The sequence below is a fragment of the Poeciliopsis prolifica genome, unplaced genomic scaffold, assembly GCF_027474105.1.
Source record: "Poeciliopsis prolifica strain line A6 unplaced genomic scaffold, Auburn_PproV2 SCAFFOLD001, whole genome shotgun sequence".
Classification (NCBI taxonomy): Eukaryota; Metazoa; Chordata; class Actinopteri; order Cyprinodontiformes; family Poeciliidae; genus Poeciliopsis; species Poeciliopsis prolifica.
The window spans coordinates 21432501-21449511 of NW_026562376.1; the positions used below are offsets into that span (position 1 = coordinate 21432501).

At 39.9% G+C, this 17011-nt stretch overlaps 3 protein-coding genes across 8 annotated transcripts in view; 1 reads left to right on the forward strand and 2 right to left on the reverse strand.

The window, feature by feature from the left end:
• Nucleotides 1-3219: 3219 nt before the first annotated feature.
• LOC129359352 (olfactomedin-4-like) lies at nucleotides 3220-7054 on the reverse strand. Its single transcript, XM_055028960.1, has 5 exons — nucleotides 6986-7054; nucleotides 6734-6892; nucleotides 5040-5252; nucleotides 4826-4958; nucleotides 3220-4568 (listed from the first exon to the last, which is right to left on the reverse strand). Exons 1-5 carry the CDS (start codon nucleotides 7016-7018, stop codon nucleotides 3721-3723), a joined length of 1386 nt encoding a protein of 461 aa, XP_054884935.1. The 5' UTR covers nucleotides 7019-7054; the 3' UTR covers nucleotides 3220-3720.
• Nucleotides 7055-9173: 2119 nt separating this feature from the next.
• On the forward strand, nucleotides 9174-12325 carry si:ch211-194m7.5 (olfactomedin-4). Its single transcript, XM_055029085.1, has 7 exons — nucleotides 9174-9264; nucleotides 9348-9470; nucleotides 9548-9766; nucleotides 9943-10099; nucleotides 10260-10478; nucleotides 10695-10863; nucleotides 11508-12325. Exons 1-7 carry the CDS (start codon nucleotides 9211-9213, stop codon nucleotides 11947-11949), a joined length of 1383 nt encoding a protein of 460 aa, XP_054885060.1. The 5' UTR covers nucleotides 9174-9210; the 3' UTR covers nucleotides 11950-12325.
• Nucleotides 12326-12587: 262 nt separating this feature from the next.
• The window catches only part of ndrg4 (NDRG family member 4), a 47426-nt gene continuing 43002 nt past the window's right edge, over nucleotides 12588-17011 (reverse strand). For all 6 annotated transcript variants that reach the window (XM_055029278.1, XM_055029182.1, XM_055029446.1 and 3 more), the window contains one exon: nucleotides 12588-16677. In XM_055029278.1, coding sequence (XP_054885253.1) covers nucleotides 16523-16677 — 155 coding nt within the window. In that variant the 3' untranslated portion in view covers nucleotides 12588-16522. The remainder of the gene's footprint in view (nucleotides 16678-17011) is intronic.

The following is a 17011-nucleotide window of genomic DNA, read 5'->3' on the forward strand; positions in this document are numbered from 1 at the left end:
TTGTCTCCTCCGGCACCATGTCTTCTTCCTGCGTCTTTTCAGTTCTCTGGATTTTTGCTCCCTCTCTTCTTGATTTTATTTTCTCCATCTTTAATTTAAGGGTAACAATTTCTTTGTTTAGTTCCTCGTTTTCTGTCTCAATCCAGCGGCGATCTCTATTCTTGTTTTGCAATGCATTGTTGGCCTGTTGCCTGATTGATGCATTGGTTTTTTCCAGTCGCTGATTCTCGATTGCAATGTCTCTATATTCTCTTTTCAATGTTTCAATTTTCACTCTTGAATTCTCCAATTCTTCGGTCAGTGCCAAGATCCGTTGTTCTCTTTCATCCGCGTTGTCTCTCAGCAATGAATTTTCTCTCACCAGATTATTCATGGTGGAGTCTCTTCCAGTCAGATTTTGGAGTTTCAAATTGAGTTTCTCCAGTGATTGTTTGAGGAGGATATTTTCCTCCTCAAACTCCTCACACCGTCGCTCCAAGATCTCCACAGTTTTGAAACACAAATTCTTCTGCTCCATTGTTGTACTGTTTATCAAACGTCCTGAAATCGTAAATGAATTTCTCTGTCGAATCTTGGAATTTAGAGACAGTCACCAATGACGTCACAGACAGGATGAGTGACATCACAGTTTCACATCAAAGCCACAAGAAGTCTGTTGCGAGCGGGGGCGGGGATGTTTTCTTTTTTTTCAAACTTTATTCCCAGACACACTGAATAATGACAGAGTGAAACATTTTTTATGCCTCAAGAAAAACAAATTCAGATAAACAGTATTTAAGAAAAAGCTAAGGGCCTTCAGTTCCAACTATACATTCAAAGCAGTTCAGATTTAAATTGTCTTTATAGACACTTTTTGTCAGAGTCTTTGATATAAAACTTAAATTCATTAAAAAATGCAGCAAGGCATGTCTTTCCCTACCTGGAACAATGAATATGATATTTACCTGCAGCAGCATCATTCTCTAATGTCATCTTCTTTGTTGTTTCTGCCAGTAGTAACATCCAGTTGTTGATCACGTGACAAACGATGCGAAAAATGTGTTTCTGTTGTAGTTTTGTGAAATATAGTGATTTATACAGTTAGAAAACCAACTCAAGCCAACGCAAAAAATTAATCAAAAAACATGTTTTTTTCAAAATGATGTTTCCATTAGGTAGATTTTTTTTTGTTTTAGTTCCAGTTTGCACAATTATATGATCAATGGAAACACACCTGTATATTATTTACAAGAGCAATAGCAGGACATAATCAGTCAGTATGATTTTTATGCTATCTAAACCTGTTTATCACCATAACCAGAAATGTTTGCATGAACAACCATGAAAGAAAGTAAAGGTGAACTGTTAGTAATTGATTTTCTTGATGAAAATAAATTGTGTAGATTAATTAAAATACATGCTCCTAATATAGACATGGAAAGTACTTTTTTTTTTTTTATAATGTAAGAACATGGCTCACAAATTATTTCATAATAATAGGAGATTTCAATACAACACTTACAAATTCAGACATTTTGGGAAATTGCACTTTTTCTGAAGATCCAAGCAGAGGTATACTTTTTGATATCATGGTAAATAATAGTTTTATAGATATCTGGAGACTTTTCTTTCCAGATAAAAAACAGTTTACTAGGAAACAGATTATTCTGGGAAAAACAATCACGACTTGACTTGTGCCTGATGTCGTCTTCTCTTGTCCCCGAGGTGTCGTCCTTTCTCATTCAAGACAACGCCTGGAGCGACCATTCCTTCCTCCAGGTTGAGATGGACGAGGCATCAGAAATGGGCTAAATTTATTTGACATCAAACTTATTTGATGTCAAATAAATTTAGTGTCAAATTTATTTGACACTAAATTTATTTTAGTGTCAAATAAATTTGACACTAAATTTATTTTAGTGTCAAATAAATTTGACACTAAACATAATGCAAGTTGAAAGTGTCACATCATTTTCAACCTCCTTTTTAGCTTTTGCATTTGGTAGCAGGCTAAATTGACAAAAGATAACCCAGTGCTTTAATTCCACAATAAGACAGCCGTATAGTTTCAGTGAGTAGGTGCAGGAAAAATATCAGTCTTGGTATTAGTTACTGACCAAATGAGTTTTAGTACATCGGCATATTGGATATCGACCAAAAATCCAATATTGTGCATCCCTATTAGGGAGCTTAAACGTGTCTTGTTTGCGTTTTTTTTTTTTTTTAACGATTTTATGCGGCCAGTTTTGGGTTTATGTTTGAAACAGAAGGTATCGAACTGTGACTTAATTTTAAATACCAATTTAAAACATCTTTAAAGAAGCTTGAATAAAAAGTTTTGCACTGTTTTTTGACTCTATGAGCTACAAAACTGGAGACATGAGGATGACTGAGGAGGCAACATTGCAACCTGGATGGGTGTGCTGTGTGATGTCAGTAAAGAAACACAACAAAAATATAAAATTAATTCATTGGAGTCTTTCAATGTGAATAAAACATCCAAATGCAGTTGTTTTTATTGGATACACACTGTAATTAGTTACACCGCCTTTGCATTTTTCTTGTACTTGTGCAAAAAAGAGTAAGAGTAATATGCTGTCTTTAGAACTTATTTAAAAAGATAAATGGTCAAACATGATCAGAAAAACACACAAAAAGCTACAAAGTTATAAAAAAATAATTCCAGTGCTGTAACGAAAATTAAGGTTTTCTATCAATTACTGAGAAGTGCTTATATAATTTTAAATTTACAATTTTGGCTGAAATGTCAATAAAAACCAAAAACCATAACAGTTTGTCATAAAAACAGAACAAAAAATTAATAAATAAAATCTCACAATATAGCAAGTCACAGTGCTTCATTTTGAGTGAATGAATATGTAAAATCCTTGGACAATTGCGCCATCTAGAGGCTGCCGAGCAAAACAAAACAAAACAAAAATACCAGGACAAATGCAAGTAATAGTCTTCAAACATTTTGGGATGTGATACTCTAAAGGCATATACAAATTTTAAAAATCTCCGAAAATTATAATTGTAATTTATATGCAATTTAAAACCTATTATTTTTACACATAATATTTGAGGATGAAGGAGGGAGGGATAAGAGCAGCTGCCACTGACTCTCCAGGTTACCATGCCAGCGTTTTAGCGACTTTGGACCAAACCAGCCAGGATTAAGATCATCAGAGTTAATGTTTACATTCTTCTAAAAAATCATTTTTGGAAAGGGACACTTCATTGAACATTTAACTTTTTTTTATTTTTGAATGGGCGACACAAAAGAGATAAATTTCCTACACATTGATTCTAAAGTGTGCAGCAACCATCCAAATGAAAAGAAAAAAAATCCCAATGTGATTACAGGTACTGTTTAAAGATTACAAGATGTTTTACAGTTTTCATATTTAAGTTTTGTGTCATGAAAAAACAAACAAACACTGAAACACAAGGTTTATCCTTTATTTATAAAAACGCTTACAATATTGTTTGGTAAAATTTGCTAGATAACCAGCACCTTTATTCAAATAGTATTGCAAGATTAACAAACATTACACATTACACATTGACCATCATTAATTATACATTATTACATTGATGATTAGTCAACACTTTGGCTTACATCTGTAATTGGCCATTGTTGTTGTTCAGCCAACACTTTTGCTCATTAAGCATCGTTTTTGAGTAATATTTGTGCTGCGTTGAATCAGTTTAGCTCAAAAATAAAATGATCCCATGAACTCAAAAGAAGGTTTGATAGGCCAGAAGATATCCATCATTGTACATGTAGATCTGCCGATTGATGGGGTTGTAGCCAAGACTAGCCACTCCTTTGGCTACTTTCTCCAGTGGCAGAGCAAGAGAGTTGTCCTCTTTACCAGTGGCTGTGTCAAAGGCGTAGAATACTTCCTCTCTGAAATCGGTCACATAACGAGTGGCGTACATCACACCACACACCATGAAAGCATTGCTTACCGCCTTCTTGAAAAGCCTCGTCTCCCAGGTTTGTGTCACGTTGAGAATCTGTGCTTCGTCATCCCAAACTAACATGCTCACTACCACATTACCGTGGTTGCTGAGAGTGGTGTAGATCACCCACAGCCCGGTTTCATCAACCTCCACATCCACATCGCTATGCGAGCGGCAGTCATAGTAACAATATGGAAACTTGTTTTTGATCCCAACACCTGTACCTGGAAGGGTCGCCCGCTTGACAGACTTGGTCTTCAGGTCATAGCGGCAGATGTCGGCAGAGCCAAAGCAGTGATAGTACAGAGCTTCACCGTACAGGACACCGCTTGGACCCTCGACCGCATCAGCATGAGTGTAGGATGGGGCAAGGGTGTAGTCCTTATGGTTGGCAGACGCCATGAAGTCTTCATAAGTTTGGTAAACGCGGAGGGTGTTACCATAAATGTGGTTGCTGAGCAGAGTTTGAACCCAGTAGCTCTCTTTCTCTCCCTCTGCGTCCATCTTTGCCTGTCTCCCCCATGATCCAGAGATGTAGGTTTTACCATAGGGACTAATTTTGGTTGTGACAGGTTCACTGATGTTGGTGATCAGGCCCTTCATGCAGTACCTGTGCTGGCCTGAAATGGGGAGAAAATGCCTTGAGTACAGATTGCACTTTCAATATTTCATTAGGTGTTTCAAACAGGACTGGCATGATTATTATATTTTGCAATGCAGTGCATCCGTTGATGCCAAACACTCAGTAAGTGTTTGAAATCAACACTTAATGACTTCATTCGAAAAATGAAGTCAGGTATGCCAGAATTAAAAATGGTGGATGGTGTACCTATTGTTTACAATGAACGTGTCATAATTGATTCATACAATAACTTACCTCTAAAGTCTTTGGGAATTGTCTTGCAGGACTCCACGCTGTTCTTCAGGTAGCGGAGATTTTCTTTCACAGTCTTTAAATTAATAGTGTCTGAGACTTGCATCTTTTCTACATCTTTACGCAGTTTACCCACCTAGCAAACAAACGTGAACACACATCCCCTCAGAATGGTAAACATTTATGAGAATCCATATTTTTCTGCACTTTGCTGTACCTCCGTGGAAAGTTTCTTTGTCTGCGTGTTGTTCAGCTGGGTGTGGACTGCACTGAGGCCGATCTCCAGCTGGCTGAGTTCTTGACCCAGCAGCCGCAGAGACAGTGCAGTGTACAGGCCCTGGTGGCGAAGGTACTGAAAGGGCTGAAGTCGGGCTGTCACATTTTCAACTTGAGCCTGAATCTGGGGAAGACGAGTGGTGGAGAGCAACACCTGAGGAGAAACAGAAATAGAACAGAAATAGAAACTCAATGGTTTATATATATATATATATATATATATATATATATATATATATATATTATATATATATATATATATATATATATATATATAATATATATATATATATATTGCACCAGAGCAATAGAGGCCCAGATCTACCACACCAGACAAGACCCAAGGTGTAGGTTGTGCAAGGAGGCCCCTGAGACAGTCCAGCACATCACAGCAGGGTGCAAGATACTGGTAGGGAAAGCGTACATGGAGCGACATAACCAAGTGGCAGGCATAGTCTACAGAAACATCTGTGCAGAATATGGACTGGAAACCCCGAGATCAAAGTGGGAAACACCCCCAAAGGTGGTAGAGAACACCAGAGCTAAGATCCTGTGGGACTTCCAGATCCAGACAGACAGAATGGTAATGGCGAACCAACCAGACATTGTCGTAGTGGATAAACATCAGAGGAAAGCCGTTGTGGTAGATGTAGCAATACCAAGTGATTGCAACATCAGGAAAAAGGAGCACGAGAAACTGGAGAAATACCAGGGCCTCAGGGAAGAACTGGAGAGGGCCTGGAAGGTGAAGACCACAGTGGTGCCTGTGGTCATCGGGGCCCTCGGGGCAGTAACCCCCAAACTGGAGCAGTGGCTACAACAGATCCCAGGAACAACATCAGACATCTCAGTCCAGAAATGTGCAGTCCTTGGCACAGCCAAGATACTGCGCAGAACCCTCAAGCTCCCAGGCCTCTGGTAGAGGACCCGAGCTCAGAGGATAAGAACCACCCGCGGTGGGTGAGAAGGGAATTTTTATATATATATATATAATTTCATTCATAGATGTTGACATCATAGCCTGACAATTTTGTGTGAAGCTACATAAGTTCCACTGAAAAATAACGAAAATGTAATCCAGTGACCATTTCCTTAAAAATGATCCAAGTGATTTGAACAGTCAATGAGGATTTTTATATTTAAGCTTTATTTAGCTACATTATACCTTCATAGGGGGCGGAGGGAAGGGAGAATAAAACCCTGAACAGCAATCAGAAAAGGTCTGATGTAAAGGACTAACAAAAATGTAAAGGTTTGGTGTTATTGTTGGGTCTTGGGCTTATTGGGCACAGAAATCAATTTTACATTTGAGATATTTTATGCTTATTCAGTTTAATCTATGTCAGTCTGTCATCATGAACTTTTCTCTAATTTTTGCACTTTTTACTGCTTATTGAAGAAGTAAAAATACAACAAAATAAGTACAGTTAAATGTTTTCAGTCTATAAACCTCAAGTTATATAACTTTCTATGGACAGTTTTTAATAATCCTTTACAGCGTAATCTATAAACCATAATCTGGGAATGCAAGTATCATTATCAATCGACATGTATTTAAGCAACAAACATGATGTCTTTTCATGCAATCCAAATAAATTAAAGGAAAATATCAGTGACAGGAGTTTTCCTTTGTACCTGTTCCTGCAGACTGCTCAGAGATCCCTCACAGGTTTTAACCTGCAGCAGCACACCCTCGTACTTTAGCACTGGGAAGGACCACATGGTGGAGTTCACCTCACAATGGCATGAGCCATCTTTACTCCGGCCGAGCACACGCTGGGCATCTCCATCTTTCTGCAGTCACACACAAAAACAAGGCAGTAGGCAGAACTCTGGTAAAAAGCTGCTTTAACAAATAGAAATATTAAGAATATATCTGAAACTCACTATGGTTAACAGAAGAAGGAGAAATGGCAGCATCTTCACAGCAGGAGACCTCGATGCCAAATATCTCCCCTTTCTCTCCCTTCACTGAAATACTACGACCAAACCCTCTGATGATTCACAAATCTGTCACCACAGAAAGCTTTCACATCCACATGAAACCCCATAAAGAATGGGAAACTATAAAGTTTCGCAACAAATATGGTTGACTCAGGAATCTCCCATTCCCCTTTTTTAATGCAAGAGCTATTGTTTTGTGTTTTTACAACAGACATTGTTTCGCCCTGAAAAACAAAATCACTTCCTCCATCTCAACTTAGCAACGTGTCATTGAAGCAGCATCACTGAGCTGAATAGAATGATGAGTTTACTACATTTTTATATCATTTCAAACAAATACATTTTGAACAAATCTCTTACGTGAGTGGTTTGAAACTCAAGGGTGGGAGCAGAACATGATTGGGGATCCAAGCTGAATGAATAGGGTGTATGCAGGATTATGCATACATCATATGCATAATGGTGTTATTTTGAGGGAATATTAAACCCCTGCCGCAACTGCAACACAACTAGTAAATAACACATACAAAAAAAAAACCAAAACAGTATTAATAAACACAAAACAGTATTAATTTACTCAACTATTCCATGAAAATGGCTTAGTTGAGAAAAAAATTCCTACGACATTTAAAAGAGTATTTAACGTCACCTTTTTCTGGAAGTAATGCTATAAGTAAGGTACTTAACATGACATTCATTACCCTCAGATTATTGTAATAGCATCCACCAGTAACAGAGGATATTGTCACTTTAGATTACAAATGTCCAGTTACAAGTACTTCTAAATTGCTTGTTCAAAGGTGATATTTTTAAAATGTTCATTGTTAAGCCTCTGCATGTCAACCTATGATTTTTCTCTTTATTTATAATACGGAACAGGAGTAAGTCATTTCTTGTTTCTTTCATGCAAAAGATGTTATTTCCATCACACTAATACATGTGGTAGTTTTACTTCACAAAAATACAAAATAATTACTTCTTCTTTTCATTAATGAGGGACAACTGGCTCCAACAACAATAATGTTTTTTGATGTAAATGTTGTTCAATCAGATGAGATTTTCAATTTTGATTCTTTCTGCTGTTTCACTTTAATTTAAGATCCAATATTTTTGCGTTACATCTTTCTTTCGTTCTGAAGTTACAATTTCACGGATTTAGCTTTCATAAATAGATATGATGTAAAAAACCAGAATGGAAATGACTGCAAAATCGTGACAGATTTCAAATGCACATGAAACTGCAAAACACGTAAAACTACGGAGTTTCACAACAAATAATGGGAAATGGGAGCGCCTAGGGACGCTCCCATTTCCCCCCTTTTTTTTCTTCCATGATTCTTATTGTTTGACCTTTTGTGACATTTTAGCTCTAAAGTTGCCCTGTAAAAGAATGTGTCAAGAATATCATTTTGAATCCTTGATGTTTTACAGATATTAATACATAATTTTCTACTGATACATCAGTAAATAAAATTTAAAACATCCATCTACAAATGCCTTGAAGTGTTTTCCACAAAGTGCCTCATAAATTTCCACTTATGAGGCACCGAAGAAAAAAGTAATAATGGCTGTTTGGTTGTAGCATGGGCATTTTTTTATGGTATTTATGTATTGAAAACAGTTCAATAAGTCATTCTGTATATTGATCAATATACTGAAGGCGATTAGCAACTTTATCGTTTATTGTAGAAACTTGAAAGGTGTTGTGCAAAACAAAAAGTAGAGAAATGATAATATATTTCAAAAATGGAAGAAAATTTTCCTAATCTCAGGCAAAGTAAAATAAAATGTAGCTTGAGAAAAATGTTGCGTATTTTGCATTTTCTAAATGGATTTTGAGCAACAAGAGTTTTTCCCAGGCATAAAAGTTTCTCTACACTAACTGATTAGGCAATGCATTATCAGGCTTGCACTCTTCTTTTTGTGAAATGCGTCCACCCAGAAGCAACAACCTTGCATACTGTACCCGTCTCTGTGTGGTTCATCAACAGGTCAAACAAAGAAATCCCACTTTTCCGTAATCCCCACCGCAGAGAGGAAGTGAAACCCTGCAAGTGTGCAAATCCACCGACTCACACACAGGAACGTGTGGGAGTGTCCATGAAAGAGTAGCTGGTGCTGCAGCGAGGCTGTTTTCACAGGCAGTTTGATTTGCTCTCTGGTGCATCATGAAGCTGCTTGCCGTCCTTCCGTTGTGGGCCCTGTTCACTGTCACCCAGCAGGTCAGAAGGTTATTAATGGTATTCATTTCTAGATATCGATTATTTGCTCATTTCTCTCTGCTTGTAATGTGCCGTTATTCCAGAAAGCACCGTCAGTTGACTGTCTGTGTGAGCTGATAAGCTCAGAGAAACAATTTCCCTACGACAAGCTGAAAGCAGCACAGGACGCCGCTGTCGGCTGCACAAAAACCGTCACTCCACAGAAGGTAGGCCAGTCTCCTCGTTTTCAGATGGACTCTGACTTGCCGTGCGTTTACCGCTTGATTACTTACTGCTCTGACAGAGCGCTGCCTTAGACAGCCTGCTGCTGGGCCTGAGTCGACGCCTGCCCCAGCTGGAGCAGGACGTGGCGATGCTGGAAAAGGAGGATGATGGGCAGCTGTTTGGAGTTCTGAGTCTGCACGTCATCGAGAACGAGCTTGCAGAGATCCAGCAGATGATTGAAAAGCTCAACAGAACCACCGCAGAAAGCGACCGGCTCAGTGAAAACGTGGCTCAGCAGGTAAATTCATAACCCTTCAGTAGTTTTAGTGCGTTGTCTTTAAATGAATCACTACCCCCACACCTATTTCTCATCAACGTCACCACATTTGGGGACATTTAAATGTATTAAAAGAGCATCAACAATTCCAGATGATTAATTGACATTCATTGTTTTTTGTTTGTTTTTTTTTTAAGTTGGAGAATGTAAAGGAAGAGATGGAGGAGCTGGAAAAATTTGACACCATGAAGGTGGTGGAGAGACAACAAGCTAACCAGCGACTGAGGAGAGACCTGGACCAGTGCAGAAACCATGGAGTCGTCCCCCCTATCCAACCCACTCAGCCAACTGGTGGTAAGTCCTAAAACTCTGAACGCAACAGCCTATCACACAAGCTCAACAGAACCACAGAAAATGGTCGTTTGGATCATAAATAGGTCGTGTAAATGAAGTTTCCTCCTGATGAAAAATTGTTTGATGTCTTCCTGGATGTTTTGATTTCACATTCTCCTAGGTACCTGTCGTCTCATCAACATCACAGGACCAAGGGTCCAGACAGCTGGAGAGTATCCCGGTTCATTCAAGTATGGAGCCTGGGGTCGGGATCCCAAACCAGAGCCCGGGAAGGAGAGCTGGCATTGGAGGGTGATGTTGACGTCCAGCAACAGATACGCCCATTACGTCCGTCTCTACTCCAGCCTGAGCTCTCTCATTGTTGGGATCAGTGTTCCAGGTAAGAGCCGGAGTATTTCTCTGACTAAAAATAACTCAAACCGACAAGTAAAAACGATCAATTTGTGTGGGATTATCTTCAGAAGAGAACTGATTGCTTCAATATTTCATGTGTAGGTTGACCGATTATAGAAAATGTCACTTGGAGGGTAATATTTTAAAATCGCCTTCATGATGTTAATTCAAACTGAGAGCTTTACGTCTCCTTTGTCCTTAGGAAATGTTCAGATCCATCCGTCTAACCCGACCACTAACACCATCCAGGGGCCGAATGTGGTTCTATATGCAGGGGCCTTGTACTACAACTGCTACAACAAAGATGCAGTTTGTCGATTCAACCTCACCTCCAAAGGTGTGACCACCTTGGATTTACCCAAAGGAACCAGGTTGGTGCTTATTGAAGTTGTGAATGTAAGAATAAAATTCGGAAAATCGCAACATACTCCGAGCAATTGTAAGAGCTTCTATGAGCAGCTAATGAAACTGATGGCGACTGTGAAAATTGATCAATATCGATGATGACAGAGAAAAACTGAAGAGAAATCGTGCATCCATCCGGCTGGATGTAGCACCACAGGAAACGATGTATCAGGTATGCTGGGCCAATCGGATACTCTGTAATGCTGCCAGAGAGTGACACCACAAACATAGACGGGCGCCATATTTGTGAGAGTGAAATAAATGTCACTCTCTCTTCATGGATGCACAGAAAACTTTTGCAGACACACGTAAAATCATATCTTCGTGGCTGGGACCTGAAAGCCACAGCAGAATTTCAGTAGCTTTATCTAATATACTATGTTAATGAGACTGAGTGAAAGACAATTATGTCTAGATATTATTGAATAACCTTCAGAAAGAATTGCTGCACCGAATCAAACTCTGACTTAAAGCTATTACAGGCATAATCTCAAATATTTTTCATCCTGATTCATAAATGTTTTCAACTTGTTGTATTCAGTATCGTAAAGGACAAACAATTGTCCAAAAGTCAAACCCTGCTCTGTGATTCCCTCTGCTTGTTTACCAGGTACAACTCAAAGGGTGATTTCTGCCACCTTGAAGAATGCTATCCGTTCACGGACCTGGACCTGGCCACAGACGAGTCGGGCGTCTGGGTGGTCTACACCACCACCCAGGACCACGGCAACCTGGTTCTATCGAAGGTGGAGGAGAGCGAGCCGCCGAAGCTCGGCAGAACCTGGCGGACATCAGTCTACAAGAAAAGCGTGACCAACACCTTCATGGCCTGTGGCGTCCTCTATGCAACACGTTTTGTCACCAAAAACACAGAGGAGATCTTTTATTCTCTTGACACGACGACAGGGAAGGAGAATTTCAAAGTCGGCATCTTCATCAATAAGGTGTCTTCTGACATTCTGTCCTTAAACTACAGTCCAGTGGATCAGATGTTGCATGTGTACAGTGACGCCCAAATGCTCTCTTACAAGGCTTTGTTTCAAATGAGGTAGAAGCAGCAGTAATGCTGAATAAGTGCCAGAAATTGCTGCGCTAAAATTCATCTGAAAATTCATCTTCCTTGTCTTGAAAAATGTTTTCTTTTTGTACCTGTTGAACCTTCTTTCTGCTTTCCCGTTTCACCAACTAATGCCATCACCTTGATGTCTGATTGATTTGAAATGAAAACAGAACATTTCTTGAGATAGCCTGTAATCTCAGCCATAAATAATCTGAGAGGGTTCAGTTAAAATGATCACACTTCAGATCTGGGATGCCAGATTTGTACAGTCAATTGACGCAGGTTGGCAAAGTGTGCAAATAATTTTCACTCCTGAAATCCTTCTCTAGAAAAGAAATATCAGCTTAAAAGGGACTGAATAAAAATCTACAGCAAACTTTTTGCATTTTTTTATTTTTTATTTTGAAAACCATCTCCCATCTTCTGTAATCTTTGAGTTTTGCCCAACTTTGTACGTACCTATCACATAAAATCCAAATGAAATCTAACAAAATATTTGGTAGAATCCCGAGAAAGTGCATCAATACTGTAAATGGACCCGAGTCAGATGTTTCCTAGCTCCACAATAGCTGGTAGCTGTAGTTCTTCAAGCTTTATCTAAAAACAAATGAAGAAAAGAAACTTGACAACTTCTGAAACTCTGACATTTAGTCTTTATTTCTTGTTACTTGACCAGTACATGGACAGAGACAGCTAAGTTTGTATTTATATAGTATATATATTATATTTAAATTTTACATTACACATCTGAATGACAACGAAGCAGGTAAGAGTCTTTCTACTGTTGTGAATAGAAACAAGCTAACAGGGAAGACTCCCACAATATGAAACAAACAAGAAAAAAAAAGAGACCTTATTGCTTCATACAAATCAATATTAATGGCAGTAAGTAGAAGCATAAGAGTAGTAGTAACACGTTTATCAAGATCATTATACCGAGATGAGGTTACACCCTACAGTTAACTATAAAAAAAGAAACAAAATGCAGGGGAGAGAAACAGAAATGTGTTTTCTCACATTACAGTGGTGTTAATGTTTGGTAATGGTAACCTGCTCTAGAAATAAAAAGTATCTACACGAGCGAGGAGGTCTAAACAAACTGATCCGGTGAGTAGCTGACCGGGAACCAAGAAGGCGGAGGAAGGATCTGCGGTTTTCATGTCCAGGGCTAAAGGTTAAGAGATGTGGGGGCACAGAGAAGAAGTGCAAACCGTGGTGAGATCGAGGATGTGTAGGATGACAATACCTTACAGCACTTCAAAAGAGGGACAAGATACATTCAGGAGCCCCCCAGGCAGTGTAGGTCGAAGTTGTGTGGGAGGAAACCAGAGTGTAAGAAGGCAGAAAATAGCTTTTTGTGAAGAGAAGAAACACTGAAAGATGGCTGAACACGAACTCCGCTACACGCAGTCTAGATTGTTTGGAAAGCCACTCGCAGGGTGATCAGATCTCGTAATCCGCTCCCAGCTTATGTTACATTTTTATTAATACATCGACAACAGTTAATCTCTCATGCGTGGACAGAGTCACATTCTTTTCCGTGAACATTCATCCAACTATTTTTCAGGGCAGCATCTCTCTCTGCTGTGCTTTAGCCACCGCTCTCTGCACGCTCCCTATCGCCCCCTGGTGCTCCAGAACAGTTACCACAACACTCTTTAAAAGTGACTTCAGCTGATAGCCCTTTAGGGTGCGGCTGGGCTTGCCTGTGAGAGCCGGGGCACCTTGTGAATTTTTTTTTTAGGGAAGGGGGATATTTTTTTTTTTAAGATGGCTGGGGATTGCCCTACATTCCGAGCTTGGAGCCCAAATGGCGCCAAAAAAGCCCCGCCTCTGGCAGGCTGCCTCCAGGGAATGCACACCTCAGTATTTGGAATCCTTCCTAAAGGGGGACAAAAATGCTTTGTTTCATTTCAAAAAGAGAAAGAAAAACGGAAATCAGTCACAAGTGGAGTGAGCGTACATGAATACTGGACGTAAATGCAGCTAAATAAAAACCCGGGGAGCACCATGTTTGGTCTCAGTAAAGGTGGCCAGAGTTCACAGAGCTCAGCACGTGCCTTGGTCACAAACTACTCTTGCTGTACGACTAAAAGCGCTAAGCTAGTGAGAGTATGAGTAAACATCAAATCACTCACTGGCCATGGATCTATGAGTTTGTGTACATTTTGTGTTTTTCTTTGGCACAGTCTCGTCACAAAACCCAGCCCACACAGCTCTCCTTTCAGTGAAAGGGCGAAAAATGTGCGCTTGTGTGTTGAAAGTGGAAAGTGTGAGGGTGTAGCTTTGGTATGTCCACGCAGCAGGGCTGGGCGCTGTAAGGGACATTCTCGGGTGCCTCGACTCCCCAAACCTGTTCTGGTTTGGCTTCTTGAGTGGTGATTGACCACTGCCAGAACTGCGTCGGTGCAGAAGAGCCTCAGATCCACGATGGGTGTCGCATTTATGACTCTAAACATCCATCTAAATCAGCCTAACAAAAATGTTGCTATTTTCACCTACTACTCAAATAGGAATGCACCAAGATTCACATACACATGCAGATATGTGTTTGACATTGCTAAGCTATGATTTTGTGGTGGATTGTCTTTAACGTCAAGTGACCTACACACACACAAACACACACACACACACACCTTGAAGCTGCACTCAGTAAATCCCACTAATACGGACCGTTTCAGCTAAAGCAGCCATGTTCACCAGCCCGGCCTGACAAATGCAAGAAGGAAGGAGATTTCCCTAAATGATTTCACTGAGAGAGTAGAGAAGCAGGCTCTTCCTCATTTTCTTTCATTCTAACAACTATGAAACACAAAAGAGAAGAAGTGTGGTCCAGCTTTTTGATAGAGGTAGTAGTTTTAAATCTAACAAACAAACAAACAAAAGCAAGTTTATCCTAGATCTATGCATTAACCACTTGCTCCTAGTCATTCTGTGATTTTTATAAAACTGGTTACGTAAAAAAAAAGTGCGTCAAAGTAGGCCAGTGTGCTTTGGCTGATGCATTTATAGAACAAAAATAATGTGAAGTTGTAATTTTGATGATTTTTTTTTATCAAACAGGTGGAAAGAAAACAATTTTTTTCAACAAATCAAGGTCTTCTAAGATAAAGCTAATCTCTGGTTGACTGACTCATGCAACTTTCCTTTCAAAAAGGCAGAGAAGTATTTTTGAAAGATCTGAAAACGATTCCCTACAGTCAAATAGGGAATATAAAAATACTACACTCATTTTAAAGAACTAGCAATATTCTTTTAGACAACTAAACTTTCTCAAATTTGAGGTATTTCTTCCTAGGATGAACAAATAATACAGACATGATGATGAAACATCTTTTCATCCTGTTTTGGTTCAGTAAGACCACTAATCTAAAATGAAATCTATAAACTTTTACAGGTGAGTTCAACTCTAAACACACAGCTTAAACAATACAAATACTTTTTATACATAAAAAATTCATATAAGAAAATATAGTTTCAACTGTCACCATAGTGCTGAGATGAACATGCAACACAGAACTGCAACCATCCTAGAAATGATTGCAACGTTTTTACTTTTCCTGTAACTTGAAAAATGCACATCCTTCAGAAACCGCGAGCCTCATTTGAAACCACGCAGCTCCAGATTGTCATCTTGCATAAAAATCACCCTTACTCCAAACTCTTCAGCTCTCTGCATCCGTTTAAACTGATGGGGGTCTAATTTCCAGGATCAGAGGTGAGAAAAGTTGCCTCCACTTTATTTTCAATGGAAACGTAAATCGACAAAGCCAGGCTGGGGAAGATGGCAACTTCTAATTGTCCTATCTTAAGAAATAAACTCAGACCAAGTGCAGCTTAGCTTCAGTGTGCTCTGTTCTAACTAGGCTCTAAAATAAACTAACACATCATGTCTAACACATCATGCCACGATAAGAGCACGTGATGAAACCTGCCCGACTCTGGACGCACCTCTTTTTGTTCTCGCCGGCCCTCTTGTGGCAGGAGATCAGCTTCCTTGAAAGCATTTCAGAGAGAGATGCTGCCAATTTCTCACAAATAACATGAACTACTTTCCAAAATCCACATGCATTTATCTATTTTCATTTATTCACCTTTGTGGCACCCCCAAAAAGTTCCGCTTTCCCTCTCATTTTTGCCTTCGAAACAAATGGGAGCTTTTAAATTACATATGGGTGTGTGGGTGACCAGTAGTTTGTGTAAGTGCGTGTGTGTGTGTGTGTCTTTTCTTGGGGGGCGGGGAGGGAATTAGAGGGGTGCAGGCAAATTAAATGAGGAACACTTAGCAAACACAAGAATGACACTTCAAGAGCAAAACCAGCAGTTTAAATCTTTAAGTGTGGGGCGAAGGGGGTTTGGAGTGGATAGTCAAAGGTCTGCTGGGCGTGTCAGAAGCAGTACAGATGGTATTTTACAGTGACAAGGGGAAGAAGATGGCAGACAAAGATGAAGACAGCGAGAGAGAGAAAAAGCCGCCAGCTGACACTCATCAAGCCTCATTTTTGATCCTCTTCTTCCCTCTCCACCCGCCACTACCCCTCTTCCTCCCTTTCCTCTGTGGCTCCTCAGCAGGACACCTCCATGGTCTGGGAGACCGCGCCGACGCCCTCGCCGCTGTCGGAGTTGGTGCAGGCGCGGGAGCGGGACCCCTCCACGGAGCCGGCGCTGGTCAGGGAGGCGGTCCTGGAGCGGGCCAGGCGGGTCATGCTGGCAGAGGGCACTGAGGGGAGGAAGAGGGGAAGAAGAGGCAGTTAGAGCCCCCCGACCTCCAAAACACAAAAAAATAAGAAAATAAGAAAATAACGTAATGAGGTAATGTCAGGGAGATGTAGGGAGGACATGCTAATGCGAATAACTGAAGATTATACCTCTTTTTCAGCTGACTGGCTTGTAAAGCAGCCATTAAAAAAAATGGGCAGGTATAAAAGCTGCTAATGTGTCGGCAGAGAGACACATTGTGGGCACCATGCATGTTATTCTCTGGTTACGATACACAAACATCACTGGGAATAATCAGAAAAGCTATGTTTTAAATAAATGTAAATTCATCTATT